General features: G+C 40.4%; 1 protein-coding gene across 3 annotated transcripts in view; it reads left to right on the top strand.

Annotated features, from left to right (window-relative positions):
• The window catches only part of LOC132976022 (MAM domain-containing glycosylphosphatidylinositol anchor protein 1), a 176,934-nt gene that overhangs the window by 138,513 nt on the left and 17,792 nt on the right, over positions 1 to 20,629 (top strand). For all 3 annotated transcript variants that reach the window (XM_061040983.1, XM_061040974.1, XM_061040969.1), the window contains exons 12-16: positions 4,678 to 4,858; positions 4,974 to 4,997; positions 6,936 to 7,088; positions 7,294 to 7,455; positions 14,403 to 14,533. In XM_061040983.1, coding sequence (XP_060896966.1) covers positions 4,678 to 4,858; positions 4,974 to 4,997; positions 6,936 to 7,088; positions 7,294 to 7,455; positions 14,403 to 14,533 — 651 coding nt within the window. The remainder of the gene's footprint in view (positions 1 to 4,677; positions 4,859 to 4,973; positions 4,998 to 6,935; positions 7,089 to 7,293; positions 7,456 to 14,402; positions 14,534 to 20,629) is intronic.

Here is a 20,629-nt window from a genome sequence, read left to right as displayed (position 1 = left end):
CACACATGGGCGAACAGACATTTTGATTTCAATATCAGTAGGCCCAAAAAAACATTTCTTCCTTTTGAAATATGCCATTCACTCATAGCAGTCATGACTGTCTCCTGTTTGTTCTTTTTTTCTACAAGCTGTATATCTTTACTGCCTTTCCCTGTCTTACACTGAAGCACCACACACACACACACACACACACACACACACACACACACACACACACACACACACAAATGATGTTCCTTGACCTAGTGATGATGGGAGAAAGAAACAGAGGCAAAGTCAGGGAGACTTTAACCAGCAGTGGAAGCAGCTGAATTCTTCTGAGTCACACTTCAACACCTCATTGATCCAAAGTGCATTTCAGGGTCCACACAGTGAAGTGTGTGTGTGTGTGTGTGTGTGTGTGTGTGTGTGTGTGTGTGTGTGTGTGTGTGTGTGTGTGTGTGTGTGTGTGTGTGTGTGTGTGTGCATGCTTTAAGTCTAGTCTATTTGTTCAACTCCCACACAGCAAAGTGGATCAGAACAAGTGTGTGAGCATGTGTTTGAGTGTCCACCCATGAAGAAAGCACATTCTCCTGACTGCTGAGGCTGTGATTCCTCAACATTATTAACTCATCCCTCCCTGCTCACACACACTCCATGCATATTACATGAGCAGAGCTTTGCTTTGCTGCTGTATTTCACATAATTATGCATTTGCTGGATGAGCAGTGTGTAAATGTTTGTAGGGATGAATGTGAGCGTAAGTGGAAGTTAAAAGGACACGATACATTCTTACCACGTACCTCCTCACATTCAAATATTATTATGCTGTATGTCAATATATGGATTTATATAGTTACTTGTGTTGGTAACTCGGGGAAAAAATGAGCCGTTATCTTCCTATGCTGATTCAAGGGATGTCTACAGCACATATTTTCAGATGTTTATTAGTTGTCACAGTTAAACCAAAGAAACACATTCACCTCCAAACATTCAGATGTGGAATTTACTGATATGTGAAAAGAGAGCAAAGACCGGAGAAAGCCTGAAATATTTGTATCAGGACAGTTTTATCTTTCTCTTTAATCACCAATGAAACATCTAATGATCCTTTACACATAGAGATGATTGGACCACATCCCAGGTTGGAAGCCAAAGACAAAACTATCAAAGTATTTTAAACTAAATCGACTAAAGCTACAACAGTAAAATGATAGCCTACTCAAATTAATACTTACATTTTAACCTAAAAATACATTACAAAACGGATGAATCTTGTAAATGAGTGTTTTTTTTAATATTGTTGTATTTGCATCTTTAATTTAGCAAAGAATCTGAGTATTGGGACCTTAACTATAAAAAGTTCTACAAGACCCATGGCTGTGTGGGAAATTGAAACCTCTGACCTTTACTTCATGTGACAGTCTATTAACCAAAAGGTCACTTTGCTGCCTTTTCTTTTGTTTACAGAGCCAGTGTCCTGTTTATAACCTCCTGCTACAAAATCTTTTGCTTAGTCTCCGTTTAATTAATTCTTTCCAATCACACTAATGCAACTCAGCTGTTGTAATGTAAGAAAACGGAAACTTGTAGATCACTCCAACTTCAGTAAAATCAAACAGTAGTCTTGTGTGCAAAGGTTAATGCCCTCTAATGTTTGTGTACACGCCCTCATTGAAGAAAGATTTTCTAGCAATATGAAAATGCTAGTTATGGAGAAGATGGGAGGATTTTAAGAAATCATTTATATACATTAGAGAAGGAATCCATTGTTGTGCTTTGATTAGTTTTGGGTTTGTGTTAAAGAAATAGAACAGATATGGTCTGCATGAAAGATTTCTGTTGTTATACCAAAATGGTCCATGACTGGTAAGAGTAAAAAGTTGTTGCAGCTGAGAAGGGAACAGCCAGACTGTCACTGAAAAAGAAAGATTTAACAGCTATAAGTGGCATAGGGCGTGTGTGGAGGGAAGGATTTGATTCCCAGCATGTTGCAGAGCAAAAACTTGCAGGGATTTGGCTGTGGCTGCCATGTGAGACACAAAATAATTGGAGGCATACTAAATTCTTTGCAGCCTGAGCAGGAGCCACCATGGTCCTGTCAATAGAAACGATCAGCTCAGTGTAGCCAAGTCTGAATTTGTGGTGGTGAGTAGACATCCAATGGCAACAGCGCATCTCACCAGAACTGTAAGAGGACAGGAGGAGACGCAGATTTCACTGCAGCATTGTCAGAGGATACAGCGCTGAAGTAATTATAGAAGGAAGTGAAGGGATGCATCAGTGTCTCTCCATGACTCCTCAAACTGTTAGTCATTGCGTGTACACTTATTTTAGTTTTTCCTGTATGTATAAACATATGATATAATCACTTATTACTCTCTTTTTCATAATAACCACATACATGTAATTAATGATTTGTTATGAAAACCTTTTTGTTACTTTTTTACGAGGAACATATCTTCTGTCTCGCAGCTTTTCTGTGGTGTGATGCTTCAAATTAAAAGTAGTGATGTGTAGTTCGTGAACGATTCATTCAAAACGAACGAATCATCTGGGTGAACGAACTGAACAGAATCACTTACTGAAAAGAGTCGTTTATTTCTCAACTTCAGTTGTGCTCTCCTCTCTCCCGTCTCGTGTCTCTCTCTCTAGACCGTAAGAGTCGCTCAAAGCCCGCCCTCCCTCTCCCTTTCATGTCAGTGATACGTACTGACTGAACCAACAGGACGGAGTCGGTCAGGAGCTCTGTGTCGCTAAAGCCCGCCCCTACTTCTCCCTCTCATGTCTCGAAAATTGAGGAAGTAGCAAATATATTATTTAACATTTAGGTGTCGCGAAAATGTATGTGCTTTTTATAGCTGCTGTCAGTTTGCAAACGGCTTTTATATCCAACTTAATTTCACTCAGCTGACTGTTTTAACATCCACTAACGATCGTGTTTCAGTCAGTACAGTGTGTGTGTGACTGAGGCTGGTGACTCGCAGTCTCGCTCGTTCACGTTCAGTCAGTGTTTCGTTCACTGAACGTACTGAGAGGAAGAGCGTGACTCGGAGGCGGAGCTCTCGTTCAGTGAACGAACTGAACGAGAGCTCCGCCTCCGAGTCACGCTCTTCCTCTTCTTGTACTGAACGTACTGAACAGAACGGTCGGGGAAAATAAATGTGATTGTTTTAGCAGCTTTCAGTTTGCAAACTGTAACTTTATCCAACTAAATTCTCAGCTCATTGGTTTATTATTCACCACCGGCTGTTCTCAGTACGATCGCGAGCAGAACTAAACGTTCGGCCGTGTTTCAGTTTATTAAATTCTGATTCACAGACAGAGCTGCGGAGAAGTACTGAACGATTCAGTGAACGAATCTTTTGAACGAATCACTTTACTGAACTGATTCTACTGATTCAGTACACTGAAAAGAACTGCTTTTCACATCACTAATTAAAAGGGTCTTCAGTGCATTAAATCAATCTCAAGTTAGACAGAACATATAGATGCAATAAATTGTTCTAAATTCAGGGTGCATAATATGTTCACCAACTTGATATACTCTGATAGGTAGCTGTGTAAGTGCTTTGTGTTGGAGACATTTACCATGTACAGACAAGCATCTTTGCACACACACACACTCATACACGCACACTTTTGCTGCATGCATTACGTGATAATGGCATGCTGTGGGTGTACTAAGGTGTTATGGTGGAGTGGCTGACCTAATGCATTAGATTGAGCTCACTGTCAGGTCTTTAAGTAGCTGGGATCAGAGGCAGATACACAGCTAATGGATCCTTCTATCCGTGGGTGGAATAACACAGCAATAGCTCTATTAAAAGTGGTGCGATTGGAAAAAAAACCCACCCCTGATACAAGACAGTACTTTACAGCCAATTCACTTCTATTACAATAGAATGGGATTAAAGATATCCTCTAGAATGCTTTATCCCATATAACACAGATGGGGTCTATATGCTTTTACAGTTACAATTACAGTATGGAGTCCATGTCAAGTGTTTGGGGAGGGGGTGATGATACATTGTGTTTGGGATTATACAATCAGTGGACAGACAGACAGACCGAAGTGCATGAGACCATCTCTGTATTCAAAGTATCAAACCTTTTAATAGCCGTCAGAACATTTAGTGAGAGGAGATCGTAGCAAACTGTTGTTTTGACAGCTGCTTTACTTACAGATAAAGGATGAGATGGAAAAACGTATTAAGTCTGAAAAGGTTAATCTAAGTATTGAAGTGTGTTAAATGGTTGTTGAACTGTAGACCATTAGTATGCCCATGCCTAATTCAATTTACACAGGTAAAATGAAAACAGAAATTAAATAGATGTATGAAAAGGAAATATGAGGAAGCATGTATAAATTAAAAAGTTAAAGGATGTCAAAAGTTAGTGTTTAGATCATTTAATTTTGCTTCTAAAACACTGATCACAGGTCGAGGTTATAGCTTGAATCACACACACACATATATATATATATGAGAGAGAGTTGGAAATCGGTGACAGAGACAGAGTGAGGATTAACATGCAGGAAAGGAGCCACAGGTCAGATTAGAACCCGAGCTGTCCGCTTGGTGGACTATAGCCTCAGCACGGGAAAACTCTCTTTGCGTTTGTGTAAATACTTGAGTATGAATCTTCACATGTGTATCAACTGTTCATGTGTGTGTGTGTTTCTCCGTACAAATCTAGAACAAGCAGAACCTGCTGTCCAATCAGATAGACCTCAAGGGAAAGGAGCCGGAAAAGGGTGTCCTGCTGTCCCACACCATATCAGATCTGAGGATCCCTCTGTCCTACGAGGTCCGTCTGGCCCCCATCACCACCTACAGCACCGGGGACTACATCAGTCGTATCATACAGTACTCAGAACGTAAGAGTGATTGAAACTCAATATTTCCAAGCAGTTTTTTTATTTACTTTTTATCTACCATACAATTTATGTTGTCTGTATATCTGAGTGTTGATCAGTTTTGTTTTGTTTTCAGCCTACACCTATCCCAGACCCTCAGGTGAGTCATCCATTCTCTCTACTCTTTCCTACTTTTCAGTGTTGACCTTGTTGTTGTGACCTGATTGATGAGAGGGTGCTGGATTCAGGAAGGCTTGGTGAATTTTGGTGTAGGCTAATTTAGCTTGTATGCTCACAGCGATGTCAGCACAAGTTTGTCAAGGCAAAGTCTGCCATTACCTGGACTGTGGATTTATTAAATCTGTTGTTAGGGAGGAGAGCATTGGAACGGCAGGACGTGAGAAAGCAACTGATAGCTGGAAGCATGCCCATGACATTTAAAATGTCATCATAGAGGTTAATGGATTGTGAGTCTGTATATGGGGGGAAATATTCTAAACTCTCTTGATGAAACTGTGTTAGAAATATGTTTCATCACTGTAAAAGTATGCCTGAGTTTTCTGTCTGTTGGCCCCCACTCCTCTTCCCAATCTCTTCTCCTAACTTCTGCTCCGCCTCTGCCTCTCATCCTCCGTCTTGCCATCCCTCTCTCTTCCTCAGTCAATTGCACATCTTGTCTATTTTCTTCATTAAGAGATGCACAGCATTTTTCTGGCAGGAGTGGCAGTTGGCTCCGGCAGGGTGAGGCAATTAAAACAACAGCAGATTGGAACAGACTGCGAGAACAACAGTGCAAATTGAAAGGAGCGCGTGTAGTGGAGCAGGGTGTGAATAGTAATAGATTAGCTCCCTGAAACAAAGACGCCACACACACGAGCTATCCTCGTGGGGAGCGCGAGCCACCATATGCATCTGCAGCGGACTGTGCGAGTGTCCGGGAAGCCTTCACTGAATCTGTCAGCTTTGATAGTTTTCGATAGCTCTTGTGGCGCTTGCCTCAGTTTTCATTTGTTTGGTGAGAGCCTGATAATAGCAGAGCCCTTCAGATGGGCTAATGAAGGGGACAGCGCCACAGAGAGAAGCCCTTCTGTCTAGTTTCCACAAGAAGAGTCAAAATCAAAGAGAATAACAACTATCTCAAAGTGATCATTCCCTGAATGTTTGACTTTTGACCCTCCCTACATCTGCTGCAAAATCAAAACACACATCTGACATTAAAAAAAAAAGTGAGAATATTAAAAGTTCCCCAAGCATCAAAGAAGAATCCTTTTCATCAATGGATGCATCTGATCATTGCACCATAGAGGGCTTTTACTGTGAGAACAATGCTGATCTTTGAGAGCTGGTTGAGATGAACAGATGGGGAAAGACTAGCAGATTAGTTAAATAACGGTATCAGTAAACCATCGCTCTAACTGTAAATGTGAGTCTAAAATTCTTCAGAGGAGTATGAGAATCCATGCGCTGAAGTTCGTTGATACCAAATTTTTGCCTACAAATGTAAGCACCCACAGATTTCGACAATACTGTACTGTACCTCCTGATTTATAAAATAGTACTATCCAGTCAAATTTGCTTTTGAAACGGCCCTTGCATAATACAAAGAAATATCTTGTAAAAACATTTAAATATCACCAATACAAAGTGTAAACCAGAGTTCAGTAGGACGGTTGTTTTACCTCTGATAACTAGGCTTCATTCTCTTTTGTCTGTTTCCCAAAAATGTGAAGGCCTCATTGTTTGTTTTGTGAGAAATCAGCCTTCTTTTTTGATTAATGGATATATGTACAGTACTGAAGCCTGACCGAATAATTAAGTGGTTTTGTGTAATTTATTCTACATGTGGAAATCATACAATTTAGAGAGCAAAATATCTACTCTGGTTTTACATATTAATTCCGGCCTCCCACATTGTTCTAGTCACTTTGTCAGTAATTGCCTGCCTGATGTGAGGAAGTGCATATTTCATAAATTATTGCACAGCCATATCACAGCCATTGATTCCCTGGTATTTTTCTTGTAGTTTGTAATGTCAACCTGCCTGACATGTCACCGATCTAATCTGTTTTTCTCTCTTGTTTTTCTCCACTTATCTCAGACCATGTGTGTGGTTTCGAAGATGAGCGGATCTGTGGTTTCACCCAAGACCGGAGCGATGTCTTTGACTGGACGAGACAGAATCACCTAACGCAGAATCCCAAGCGGTCTGTCAACACTGGCCCGGAGACTGACCGCAGTGGAACCAAGGAAGGTGAGTAAACAGGGGGAACCATTACTTATTCATGTACAAGTTCAGCTCTGTGTGTTGGAGTTGTAAGCCTGTATATTGTGCTTAGTAAATAGTTTAAAACTTAAGAAACAGAAATATTGAGCAGCATTTTCAGTCATAATTGGATTTAAGTTTGTGTCGCATTCTTGAAAGTGGCTCTAAAAAGTGTTGTGTTGTTGTTTTCCAGGATATTACATGTATATTGAAGCATCAAGGCCGCGTGTTCAGGGCGACAAGGCTCGTCTGCTTTCTCCACTTTTTAATGTGACTTCAGTCAGGGGCCCAAAAGGCTCCGGCAGGGTTCCATACTGTGTCTCCTTCTACTATCACATGAAAGGCAAGCATATTGGTGAGTCATACCACGAAGAAAACTGCTCATACACATACACTAATAACCTATCCGCAACCATCCATAGCAACACAATGACACATATAGTGACCCCTGATACTATCAGGATACTCATATCACTCCTTCTCTGTCGGAAGCTGAACTCTGTGCTTGACCCTCACTTGTAGAGCCTGTCAGACACATCATCAAAGGTGTGCGTGTGTGTGTGTGTGTGTGTGTGTGTGTGTGTGTGTGTGTGTGTGTGTGTGTTGAAGAGCGCAAGCGGGTCGGGTGCTACCAAAGTTCCCTTGTATGTATTTGCTTGTGCCTCAGCGTGTGTGTGTGTGTGTGTGTGTTTGTGTGTGTGTGTGTGTGTTTGGAGGTGGCTGAAGGGGGCAGTGGGCGTGTGATTTATGGCAGTGGCAAGACACAATCAGTCATTTGGGGGAGCTGTTCATCATAATATGCTCTGTCACATTGCTAGATGCATATGTCTTGTAGCCTACACACCTGCATGCGCACACACTCACACACACACACGCACACACACACACACACACACACACACTCACATTTACTGTGTACTCTGGCATGGTTTCCAGCAAAAAACATATAGTAAAACTTGGGAATACATAAAAGCAAACCCACTCAAATTCTCAGACACACACCCACAAACACATCCATAATGTTGATTTATGTGTCCATGGCCCCAGTACACAGGCTTCACTGTAGTACTTGTTGTCTGACCTGCCCTGTTTCCTCAGGATGTTAGTGTGTGCAGAAGGGCATACTGTTAGTGTTCATCTGTGTGTTTGCATAGATATTATAAAGTAGGAAGAGATTTAAGGAAAAGTGTCTGAACCTACTTTCCCAAAGCGTACTGCACTCCTGAAAATCTCCTGACATTGCCTGAGAGGAGGTGCATGTGTGAATGCAAACTCTTTACCTTATTCCCCCTAACTTTATGTGGACTTTTTGCTGCAAGCCCCCAAGCTAAAAAAGTCTGCTCAAAGTCTGGGCTTGCCGATGTGTGAACGCAACAGGTAATAGTGCGGAACATTCACTGTGAGCGAGTGTGCAGGCTGATGACGTCTTTCTCCTTGAGTGGAGTTTTGCTGCTTTATACTCTTTACTGCTTGCCTCTGTTTTCTTTATTCAGTTGTCTGCTATTGTGTTTGTGTTGAAACTTCTGTATAAAGTAGTGATATTCACCTAGAAACAGCCACCATTGCTGAAGACTCCTACTCTTTTTTACTCTTGTTGACTTTGGTATCCCCTGCTCTTCCCTCTGATGCGACAGTGAAATCATCTTTAAGTTCTTTATCAGTGTAAATATCGAACTAAATGAAAATAAACATACCTGCCCAACATGAAGGCTTAAGCTAGGTATGTGTTCATTAATTCCACTAAGCGAAACCTTGTCCTGATTGTCACCCTCGCTAGTTGGCACCAGAATTACTAGTCGATTAATGCATTATTGGTATTTCTATTTATTGGCCCTCACACTGGTCCAAGCTTTAATGCAGCCGCCTCCAATTAGCCGGGGGTGGAGCCATATACCAAAATCCCCAGCTATTGGGCCTTCTCTTTTGGCTTTTCTGGCTCTTCTGCCCTGATGTAAACAAGCAAAGTGAAAAGATAGCATCTTGTAGGAGCAGTGAGTCATTTTGAATATTGATCCAGAAAATGGAGATAAAAATATATGTAGGCCCTGTCAGGTTAAATTGGAATACCTATTGGAGCAATGTGTAACCACATTTATCACAGGAATGTGGATGGTAATCTGTAAGGAGGACAAAAGGCTGGAGGTGTTAGCTTCTGCTTAAGATAACCACACTGTGGGCAAACTCAGTTCCATTGTTTACCTGCAGACACATTTAAATAAATTGAGCCCAATTTTGGCTGTTTTCTGAGTGTTTTCTAACTTTTAGATTTGTTGGTTGAGCTGAATTACATTTTCTTTTCAATCAACTTAGAAATTAGTCGCCAAGGAACATATGGTCTAAGCATTATCATTGGTAGCATGTAGGCATAATGATGCATCTAGCTCAAGTACAGCTTGACTTGCATGCTGCTGCTTTCTGCCTGTTCTAGTTGTTGGAGGCCGCCGAATGTGTGCAGCACTCTGAGTCCAAGACACATTTCCCCAAGGGGACAATAAAGTGTATCGTATTGTATCATACTCAAGTTTTGCTACATTAGCAACACACTTTTCTCACATAAATATGTGATAACCTTCATTTTCTCCCCACAGACGTTTGCAGCACTCATTTGAATGTACAGTGACGTGACTACACTATATAGTCAATAGTCTCCAGTCATGGACACTATTTAGTGGGGCTATAAGACACTGTTCTAATTTTGACACAAAAATAACTTAATATGGGGATGAAAAAAAAAAAGTATTTTCCTTTACCACTTTACATGATTCTGAACCCCCTCAGAGCCCGCACAAAAATCATCAGCTTACATGCTCACCTGATGAGCTCATCCATTTGACCTCAGTGCTGACCCCAAATAGTGCACACCAAACCTGTGTATATAAACAATGGAGCAATTCTCAGTTAACAAAATCAGACTACAACTATTCACTTTATATTTTGTGCTTATATTAATTTGTATGGAAAAAAAACTAGCATCAGCACTGTTTTGTAAGACCTAGAGCTTAGACAGGGCTAAAATGTTGCCTTCTTGAAGCACTTTTACTTCACAAACATCTAAACTGCCCTTCACAGGTAACATGTGGTGAGCTCAAGTAGCGTGCACCTTCTCAATGAAAGCAGTTCATGAGTCATCTGAAATAGATACTAAAGCATTTTCTTTAAGATATGCAGACAAATCAACGAGACCAGACAACGCTACTGTATTCACACAGCGAGTGCTAACGATTAGTACATTATGTTACCAGTTGTTCCCTCCTCTGCTACAAGCCCTCCCTCAATCTACTCTGTTGTTCTTCAAGTCACTTCCAATTTGTTGTCACTGTAATTGCCTTACCTTGGCAGATCTCACACTCCGGCCGTGGAGACACAGTGTGACTCTTAATGACGTAGAGAGACAAGGCAGGGATAAGACAGAGGGGGTCAGTGAGAGGAGACAAGAAGAGGGAGAGGGTGAAGGATTGGCGAGCCTTGGAAAGAGGAGGGTTAATGAATGGACAGAGAGAGTGAAGAGGATGGAAGGAAAGAGAGATGGACTGAGGAAAATGAAGTGCGACAAGAAAGGGAGCCCAAGCAAATGTGTACGAGGGAGTGTAGTTAGAGAGGTAAAAAAAAAATGGGGAGGGGGGGGGGCAAGAACAGAGCGCTGCAGGAGAGGCCATCAACTTGTTAATGTGCATCAGTAAGGAAAGGATGGAAGAGGTCGTGCTTTACTCTGAAGGACTGGAACTGCTTTTAATGTGCTCAATCGTATAGTGCTCAAGTACTGTGAAGTGTTAAAAGGGCTCTATATGTTTAAAGCCTATAGATACTTTAATGTAAAAGCCGTTTTTTTTAAAATGGTACTCCTCTTCTACTCACATACATGCTGCAATTGTGAGGTCAGGTGAAAATGAAACAGGTAACAGTATCTTTAGGAAGTGTTAAAAAAAAGTAAAGTGTAGAGCTCTTCGGCTGGATTGAGTTTGCAAAAAATCCAAATAAACTCCTCCCAGTGTTAAGTGTTCTTTTTGTTTGTTTTCACCTTAATGTGTTTCTCTTTAGGCTGACTGGCAGCAACAATAAACAACGTTTAATTAAGTTTGATTTGGCATTGAGTAGTATTTCAGAATTTCAGACTGGCTCGGGTTTGCAGAGTGCCACTGGCAAGCTTACTTACAGTGTTTGAAGTTATCTAAATAGCATACCTCTTGTATGTGTGTTATTTGGATTAAACTTTTACTTACTAAGACCTTGAACAAGTTTGTTGTATGAATGTGGAAGGGTTGCTTTTGTGAGCAAAGCCTTTGGCACGCTAAATATTGTAATAATCTGTGTTTAATTTCTTTCTTTTTTTTGAGAGTGTTCAGGTTTGGATTTTCATTTTCTGAGAGACATTATGATAAGCTTGTTGTGTTGCAAGATTTAATTTAAAATGGATTAAGTTAAATCCAGATTTGTCTCTTTTCTCATGCTCCTGAATTGGTTATGTACTCACAACTCTGAATAACATGCTTTGGATTATTGTTTGCCGGCAGAAGCCAGATCATCGACAGTAATTCATTGTCTTGTTTGTACAGTTTATCAGAGCTTTGTCTTTTTCTGAGAGGAACCAGCATAGAAACAAAGACAAAGAGGGCACGACCCCTATTTAGGCATGGATGAAGGATCCAATGTTCAGTTCTAATCATCAGAAAGAAGACAGCATTATGGGTTACATTTCTGTGTGAGTATCTTTGCTGTCGTTCTCACTCATGGTTACACAGCAAGTAGCCCTGATAGAGCTGTGCCTTCTCCTTTGCCTCTCTGACACTCTCAAGAACACACTCGGCTTTACCTCGGTCAAATCAATAGACTGCTAATCAGACTCCTCTTTCCTCTCCCCTCAGTTGGGTGTGTGTTTGTGTGAGTGTGGAGGTGGTATAGTGGAGGTGCCAGAGAGATGGGAGATAAAGATTGTTGGCAAAAAAGGAGACAGTGAGGCTCAGATATAAAGAGTTAGAAAGAGATTAGGGAGGGGGCCAGGACAGCCTTGCGGTTATGTTGCACACACCATATACAGAGGCTATTGTCCTTGTTGCATCAACCCACGGGTTTGAATCTGACCTCAGCGCTTTGCTCAATGTTGTCCAACCCCCCCTCTCTCTTTCCGATGTTTCCTGTCTCTCTTGAGCTGTCTTGACCAGTGAAGGCATTTTTGCCCAAAAGAATAACTAAAAAGAAGACAGAGAGGCTGGGCAGTCAGGTGAAAAAAAACAATATTTCTTAGCATTATATAACTGCGGTGTCACCCATGCCCTTTGAAATTGAATGTGATGAACAGCTGCATATGTGACTCTTCCAGCTGTGAGTGCATGCTATTCCTGGTTGGACTTTTATCTGAAAACAGTTTTTAAAAAGAAATGTTTTGGCTTCATGAGGAGATGCTTGAAGGACTATTTTCTGAGCACAGTGAGTTCCTGGAGGCTCCTCTAAGTGATGACAAGAGGTGTCCTGCCTTTATGCTAAGCTACGCTAATCAAACACTAGCCCCACATTTATATCGAATGTACAGGTATGGTGCGGACCTTGCTATCTGTTGCCGACTAAAAAAGTGGAGAGGCACATTTTGACATCTTAAGTGGAAGTGTATTTTTTTTAAACAAAAGTTGGCTGATAAAAATGTGATTTGGGAAAATCAGACTTAGATCTCAGCCCAACATTGAGTTGAAACGTTTAGCATCGTCTATGTTTACATGTACATTTTGAATGTAAAAACTTGTCTTAAAGAAATGACAGATGGGGAAAAGCTAAAAAGAAATGTGGTGTCTTATGAGAGTTCAGAGTGATTACTGGATTGACAGTCAGCCTCCCACTGCATCCCTTCCTGAACCAAATACAAACATCCTCAACATGTTATTTAACTGCCATGTCACACCTCTCTTTTTACAGAGTAGGACTTTTACTATTGCCAACCGGCTGTTTCTTTTGAAGGTTTGAAGAACATTAAGTCAAGTGACACACAGAGAGTGACAAAGATTTTTGGACATAAACAACCTTACATCGGCATGAAGATTTGTACGCACACATACACATATATACTACTTACATCCAGAAAACAACACACCGTAATGCTGCCCCCTGCTTACATACTTATTAAAGAGACTAGTGGTTGGTTAATATTGTAATTAGGAGCTGGCTGGAGATCGTTAAGAAGATAGATGATTCTCTCGCACCTTAGAGACCAGAGACTATTTAGATCACTACCTTATGGCGCGAAAGGTGTAATGCTTTGTTACTTATTTATCTGGATTCAGGACAATCAGTTTTGATGTGATGTTTCCACATTAGCTGCAAATGTTTATAACTAAGGGATGCCAACCAAACCTCACATGGCAGTGGAGTGTTTTATGTAGATCGAAGAAAACTAAATAAATTAAGTGTGGTCTGATTTCTTTCTGATCCTTTTTTTCCACCATTAGCTCTGTCCGACTTGTCCTCTTCCTCCCTTACTGCTGCTGTACTTTTGCTCCGTTTACGTCTGTAATAAAACTCTCCACTCGGACTGTCAATGTGGAATTCAACACATTCCACCACTCAGGCTTTACACATTTCATTTCCACCTAAATGTCATCCAGATACGGTGTCTGACCTTAGAGCCTCATCTTAGTATATGCAAGGCAATGTTTCCATGTCTAACGTAAATCAGGAGATGCCACAGCACAGCCTTGTTTTTGGGGTGTGTAAAAATCTGAATTTATAATATTTGGTGGTAAATCACAGGTGTAGCAGTCTGTTCTGTTGTTTAGAGTTTGGTCCACTGGAGGCATTAAGATAGAGTCTTAAATCTATTACGTTCTGGTTCTCACATGACTGCATACAAACATATTTATGAATCAATTATCATATGAAATTGATATGAACCATTTAAGGCCGACTACAGTGTGATCGAAAACAACTCAGATCACAGCCTTTTCGTACAATGCAGCCTCACAGTATTTATTTATTAAGTTATTCACAATGGGCTCCTTTTAAACTGTCAAGACTGAAACACATGTCTGTGTTTGTGGAAATAATTCATTCTGTGTGGGCTCTTGTGTCTAAAATGTCCCCCCTTTCGTTTTCAATCATCTTGAGGTCTGCTCACAGCTTAGCATGACTCATTCTTCAGTCTCTGCTCATTGACAGTTCACTGACAGCTTCTAATGGTCTGTACTTATGTGTGTGTGTGTGTGTGTGTGTGTGTGTGTGTGTGTGTGTGTGTGTGTGTGTGTGTGTGTGTGTGTGTGTGTGTGTGTGTGTGTGTGTGTGTGTGTGTGTGTGTGTGTGTCTGTGCACATGTGCATACAGGTTCTCTCAATGTGCTTCTGAGAGTGAGAAGCATCGCCTCTGTGGACACGGTGCAGTGGACGAGGTCTGGTCATCAGGGCCCTGACTGGAAGAAAGCCTTCTTCGACATCAGCCCCAGTGGACCGTTCCAGGTAATGGCTTTGCATAGACTTCTTTTTCTTTTTTTTGAAATAATGAAAAGAACAAAAACGACAACCCATCAGTAAAGGCAGTGCACAGCCTGAACTAAACCAGCAGTATAATCAAGGAATGGGTTGGTTATACTGTCTGTGGTGTCTAAAACAAATATGAATACAACATAGGAACCTTTAAGGATATTATGACAGGTACTGTATGATGCTTCCCTTATCCCTGCAGCCACACTAAGCAGCTAGCATGTACTGCATGCAGAGGCAGAACTTTATCCAAAGTTTGACCCTCTGTCATCTGTCATCTGTTCAGGGACTAACATGTAAATGTAGTGTGCTCTGTATTATTTAGTTTGATGGTAAAAGAACTCAACCTCTGAATTCAAATCAGCCTCCGGCGCCTTTACACCATGTGCTGACACCATTGTCAGCTCTGCTCTGGCTTGCTCTAAAAAGGGAAACAAATGAATTATATTCTTTCATGTTCTCTGTATTTCTTATTTCCAGTCATCTCTCTCTTGTCAGAGACATTTCCTCTATTGCAGCCTGTCCCTCTATACCATGTATTTCCCCATGAGGACGGGCTCCGCTGCAGCCCAGATAGAACCGGGGGATTTTGTTCTCTGGTGGCAGTTGAGGAAGCAAGGGAATTCAACAAAGAATTGGGCTCGAAACTCTGCTTGAAATTAGATGATTTCTTGAGAGAGAATTCCCCGCAGTGACATCTAAAGCCTAAAGAACAGGAGAAAGTCGTCAAATTAAGATGTACTCATGAGCTCCTGGATTTTAACACATATTTATAATATAACTTAACACTGGCATTTTAGGGTTAGGGTTTAAAGATGCATGGTGCAAGGAAGATTTCAGTCTGTATGTTGGTCAACTTCTAGCCTGTTGTGACTCTGCCAGCACCTGAGCCAGTGCAGCAAATCACAGTCTCATAAAGAAAGTGACGAGGGAGTTATCCCACTGGAAACGAATACGTAGTATCACATTAGTATTCATCAAATTTGTGGGGAAAGAAGTAACAATAAAAGTATTAAGGAATATAATGAGTATAAATTAAGTTAAAGCTTTGATATGGGAGACTTTTGAGCATTATTCTTTCAAGAAATAAATGTATTGCAGCGTCTTTGACATTTAAGTACTGAGGGGAGTGTTGATAAATGTGCGCCTTTGAGTGAATATTCAGCTTATTTACTGCTGAATGTCATCAGCCAGCCTATATGCACACAGTCACTAGAAGATTATTCACGTCATCAGGAAAGAGCCGATCTGGTGGATAACCAGGTTTCACACCAATTTCAAAGATCCAACCACCATGTGTTCAGAGTAGCATTGTGTCATGAGCGGAGATGAAAAAAAGAAAGAAATAATACATTTAAATAACGTGTGAAATTGGTGATTCAGTGATCCAATACACTGGTGTGATAATAGTACCAATGATGTTGACTTTCATCAACCTGATCAGTTTCACCTTTTCAGATATGCACTTCACCAGTCACTGTCATAAAAATGCTTTTCATTATTATTCAATCTTTCTCTGATTGCATTTTCACATCTCCTGTAAAGCAAAGTGGGGCTGACTGAAGACTAAAATGGGATGTTATGCTAACCAGTGATGTCTCATACAGTATGGGCTTTCTGCAGAAATATCTGTATATGTAAAAGGAAATGTTTTCCAATATGATTGCTTTTTATGGAACATATGTTACAGAAATGTAATATTAAACAATGCTTATGTCTTCAAGTTTGTCCAGCACAGCACACCGACTACATAACCTATAATTATTTTAACATTGCCTTCAGCTGATGAGAAGAGTTCACAGTTTTTAACAGTGGGGGGGGGGGGGGGGGGGGGGGGGGTTCAGTATATTTGGTTGACGATAAATATTATTTAATGTTAAAGCGGGCAGCTTTTGGAGTATCTTTATAATGGACATCTTTATTGGTCTGAACTAATCCATATTGGTCAAGCTCTAATGTCATGACAGCATCACCTTACAAAAACAGGAATTATCTCTGTATAGTCAACCCATGCACAGGTATCCAATTTTCAAATGATATAGAAAATACAAAAGATTATGTTATGGGAAAGAAGCAAAATAAGTGCATTTGGGATGTTAGTAAAGTGGGTGGGCTTGTTTACTGAGTTTATATTTATGGATTACATTTAGTAGGCTATTTTTTTTCCTTTTGATACAGTTTTGATTAAAATTGATTAGGGGACAAGGGTTTCTCGCCTGGCCAATTCCTAGTCTACATTCAATACAATTTGTGGTTACACAAATATATTTACCTACTAATCTCTTACCTTCACAACAGTGTTGATCAGGACCTTTGTCATGTCTAAAACATATGAAGCTCAAATTAAGTCCAAGGATTATGACCTTCCTTAGTTTGGACTGTGCAGACATTGCACCTTGTCAAAGTTCACCAAGTTGAAGTTTGGGTTTATTGTATCACATTCAGTCAATAGTGGAGAAAAACGGCCAGGGAGCCAAAACAGAGGAAGTGCCTGTGTTTGAGCTCTGTCTGTTGACACATCATTGAGGTCCCTTTGGCTCTTTGGCAGCTGTGCTTGCAGTTAGCTCTCCTCCTGTTGGGATCCAGCCGAGTAAACTAGATGACTCAGTCCTCCTTCTCTCTGACTGGACATGATGCTTCCTCTCTCTCACTCTCTTTCTCACTCACTCTTGTCTATGTGTGAGCGTGTGTGTGTGTGCGTGTATGTGTCTATGTGGGAGTGTGTGTGTGTATGTGTATGTGGGAGTGTGTGTGTGTGTGCATCAGTGAGTTTACAACCCAGCTGAGAGAAAAACAGTGAGGGGAAAAAATGATGATGGTTTTGTTTTGCGTGCAACCATCCTCCCATGTGTGTTTCTCGATCTCTTTCTGTTACTGTTTATATTTTCTTTTTCTATGCTTATCTTTCTCACTGGCACTGCACTGGGACATGTGGACCAGTTGGGTCGATTCTTGCCTTGGTCCGCTTCACATCCTCCTGTCTCAAGGCTGATGACTAATGGCTGTAAAATCAACACACAGGAAAGAGTCTTAAACTATCCGACTGTTTGAGCACTTCTCCCAGCACACATTTCCTTCACATATTTGCGGTTCTTCACACACAAACACATTTACATACATAAACACTGTGATGGATTCAGACACATGCACACACATACAAACTCTTTTTTAAACACACACCAGTCTCCTATCCCCCGCAGCAATTAGCTATGACAGGTCAATTAACAGGCTTATTTATGAGCAAGGGATGCCTGCTAGTTGTGTTGTAATGATTCCAGATACTCGCTGTACGTGCATGGGGGAAATTGAATCCATGATGAATGTGGGCTGAAGGTCTTAGCTGGGGGCTGCATTTGCTCTTCATTAATTATGCCCCTGCAAGACGGTGTTTCTTCACCATTTAAGGGGAAATTAAGGCTGAAACAGTGGGCATCCAGTATCTTTTAGGGCTCCTCTGTGATAGTGGAGAGTGCTGACTTTGTCGTATTTGGATGTTAACGAGTCTCTTAGACAAACTTTTGACATGCTGCTCACATTAAGACACAAACACTGAGTTTAGGATAAGACACTTGTGGCTAACTTGGTGACATCAATCAAGCACTGACAATTTACTGACTGTGCTTTTTCAAGATCTAAGACAACAAATCAAGTCCAAGTAATTACAGTCTAAATTCTATATTATCATGTTTTTTTTAAATACTGACTTAACACTAATATTGTTCAGCATGTGACATATTTTCTATACATAAAAGCCATGTCTACAAGGTGATGTATACAATAGGTAAAGGAGCATTGGGTAACAATCACTGATATAATATAGAAAGAATAAAATATTAAACATACATTAAACATCTACCACCAAATTGATTATTAATTACTTACCAACTGATTATATGATGCTGTGAGGGTTGCAATAGGCTCATGTAGTTCATATATTTTTCTTCCATGCCATATGTCCAAGACAAATGTCCCTACAGGGTCAATAAAGTCTATCCTATCCTATCCTATAGTATCTTATCCTATAGCATAGTATCTTATCTAATCCTATAGCATAGTATCGTATCCTATTCCAAGTTTATAGTGTCTATTTGTACTTTCTAGTCTAAATAAGTACAACTAGCCCAGTATGAGGTGATAAGAAATCAGAAACAGGTAGACTTTCTAAAAGTATCACTTCAGTGTAGAAAAAGGTTAAAAATTCAAAAGACCATGTTCTTATCACATTTTGTCAGTCCAAACTGAGTCAATAAACTTCAATACAGAAACAACATCAAGGAGGAGTGTTAACATTGCAAATAAAGTTTCCAGTTGAGGAAACATTGTTTTCTTAGTCAAAAATGTTGTAAAACAAAAAGAGATACCAACAAGAAGTTTTCATGGAACAAAGTCAAACTGACTGATGGCTGGAGAAAATTCGGAAAAACCGTCCTACAGGTAAAGAGTATAAAAAGTAACTACTAATTAACATCTTGTATTGAACTGCCACAGTGATTAGAAAAACTCAAACTGAGAGGCAGGTGGTTCTTCTTAGGTGCACATCCAGGGTTTAGTTAGCTTTAAATCACCAGCAAGAGCAAAATCATCAGGTTAATAAAAAAAGGCACAGGTTCTTCCTCACAGGTCTGAAAGTAACACCTCTTACTGACAGAAACTGATACAGAACCTGCCAGCTCAATGAAGTTCTGAAATTGTATGAGCTGATAGACACACAGCACACATAACAAACATATTGTGTGTGTGTGTGTGTGTGTGTGTGTGTGTGTGTGTGTGTGTGTGTGTGTGTGTGTGTGTGTGTGTGTGTGTGTGTGTGTGTGTGTGTGTGTGTGTGTGTGTGCGCCACACTAAGCAAGGAGTGACAGACACCAGCTGAAGAGCAGTGTCCTTTGCAAACTGTTTCTGCAACGTTCAAGCAGCAGTTTCATTTGATAACACACCATAATAAGGAGAAAAAGAAAAGAGCAAAGTGAACCCTGTTAACTTGTTTGTGTGTAAACTAGAATGTGTTTCAGTGATTGTATCATCAATATAATACTTTAATACATCTAAAATAGTCATCCCCCATTTGTATCATGACTCAGGAAAAGGTGTGTGAGGCAGGATGGATAAATAAGGAAGGATACGTGTGAGAGAGGGGTCATCTCCTTGGCAACTGAAGGTTGCCGCATATAAAACTATTTTTCTTTTGTCTCTCTATTCCGTGTGTGGTCGTTCATATTTGTGACTGCATGTTTTGTACTTTATCTGCTAAACTGAGTTTCCACTCCATCATTCAGCTGTATGAGTGTGTGTGTGTGTTTTTTCTCTTCTGCCCTTACTTCTTTCACATTTGTGCATGTGTTCTGTCTAATCCATCACATGTGTGTGTGTGTGTGTGTGTCCTTGACTGAGTCCACTACATTATATAATGTTTTGGCTCTCAATCATGTTCCACCAAGGTCCAAAAGGGCTTTTTCATGGCAGACATTTTGTTCATGTCATAGAAGGAAAAGAACAGGTGTAATTCATAATAACACGACTGTTGTACTTTTTGTTAAATTAGTTCAAGGATGTTTGTGTGTATATCAGCAAGAATTCTGACTTTGAATACAACTGAGGCTTTAATAATTACATTTGTAAGACCTTAACAAGTTTGCATTCATTACAGTTACCTATATATGAACACATTTCCTTTCCCCCCCAACCATTTAAACTCATGTGGAATACCTTATAGAACTTTTTTTTTCTGCTCTAGCCTTCAAATGAAAACAGTCTTTGTAATCTTAACAATAACTTGAACTGCTATATCAGTTTTTTTGGTCTGTTTAACAATCTGTTTCTAACATATACACACACTCACACAATGCGGCTGTGTAACAAATAGAGTTGTTAAATAATGTAGAGATGCAGCCTTGAACCCAGCACTAGCCAGAGGTGGCGAGCTGATAAACATACTTTGTTACTCTCTCCCTTTCTCTCCCTTTTGCACCTTTCTCTCTACGTTCTGTTATGTATTGAGCTCCCCAAGGGCCTGATGAAATGAGATAAGAAAGGAGAAGACCATTTCTCTCTGCCTGCTTCATACCTGTCCGTCTC

This window comes from Labrus mixtus, chromosome 1 (assembly GCF_963584025.1).
Source record: "Labrus mixtus chromosome 1, fLabMix1.1, whole genome shotgun sequence".
Lineage (NCBI taxonomy): Eukaryota > Metazoa > Chordata > Actinopteri > Labriformes > Labridae > Labrus > Labrus mixtus.
This window is presented reverse-complemented; position numbering and strand designations above follow the sequence as displayed.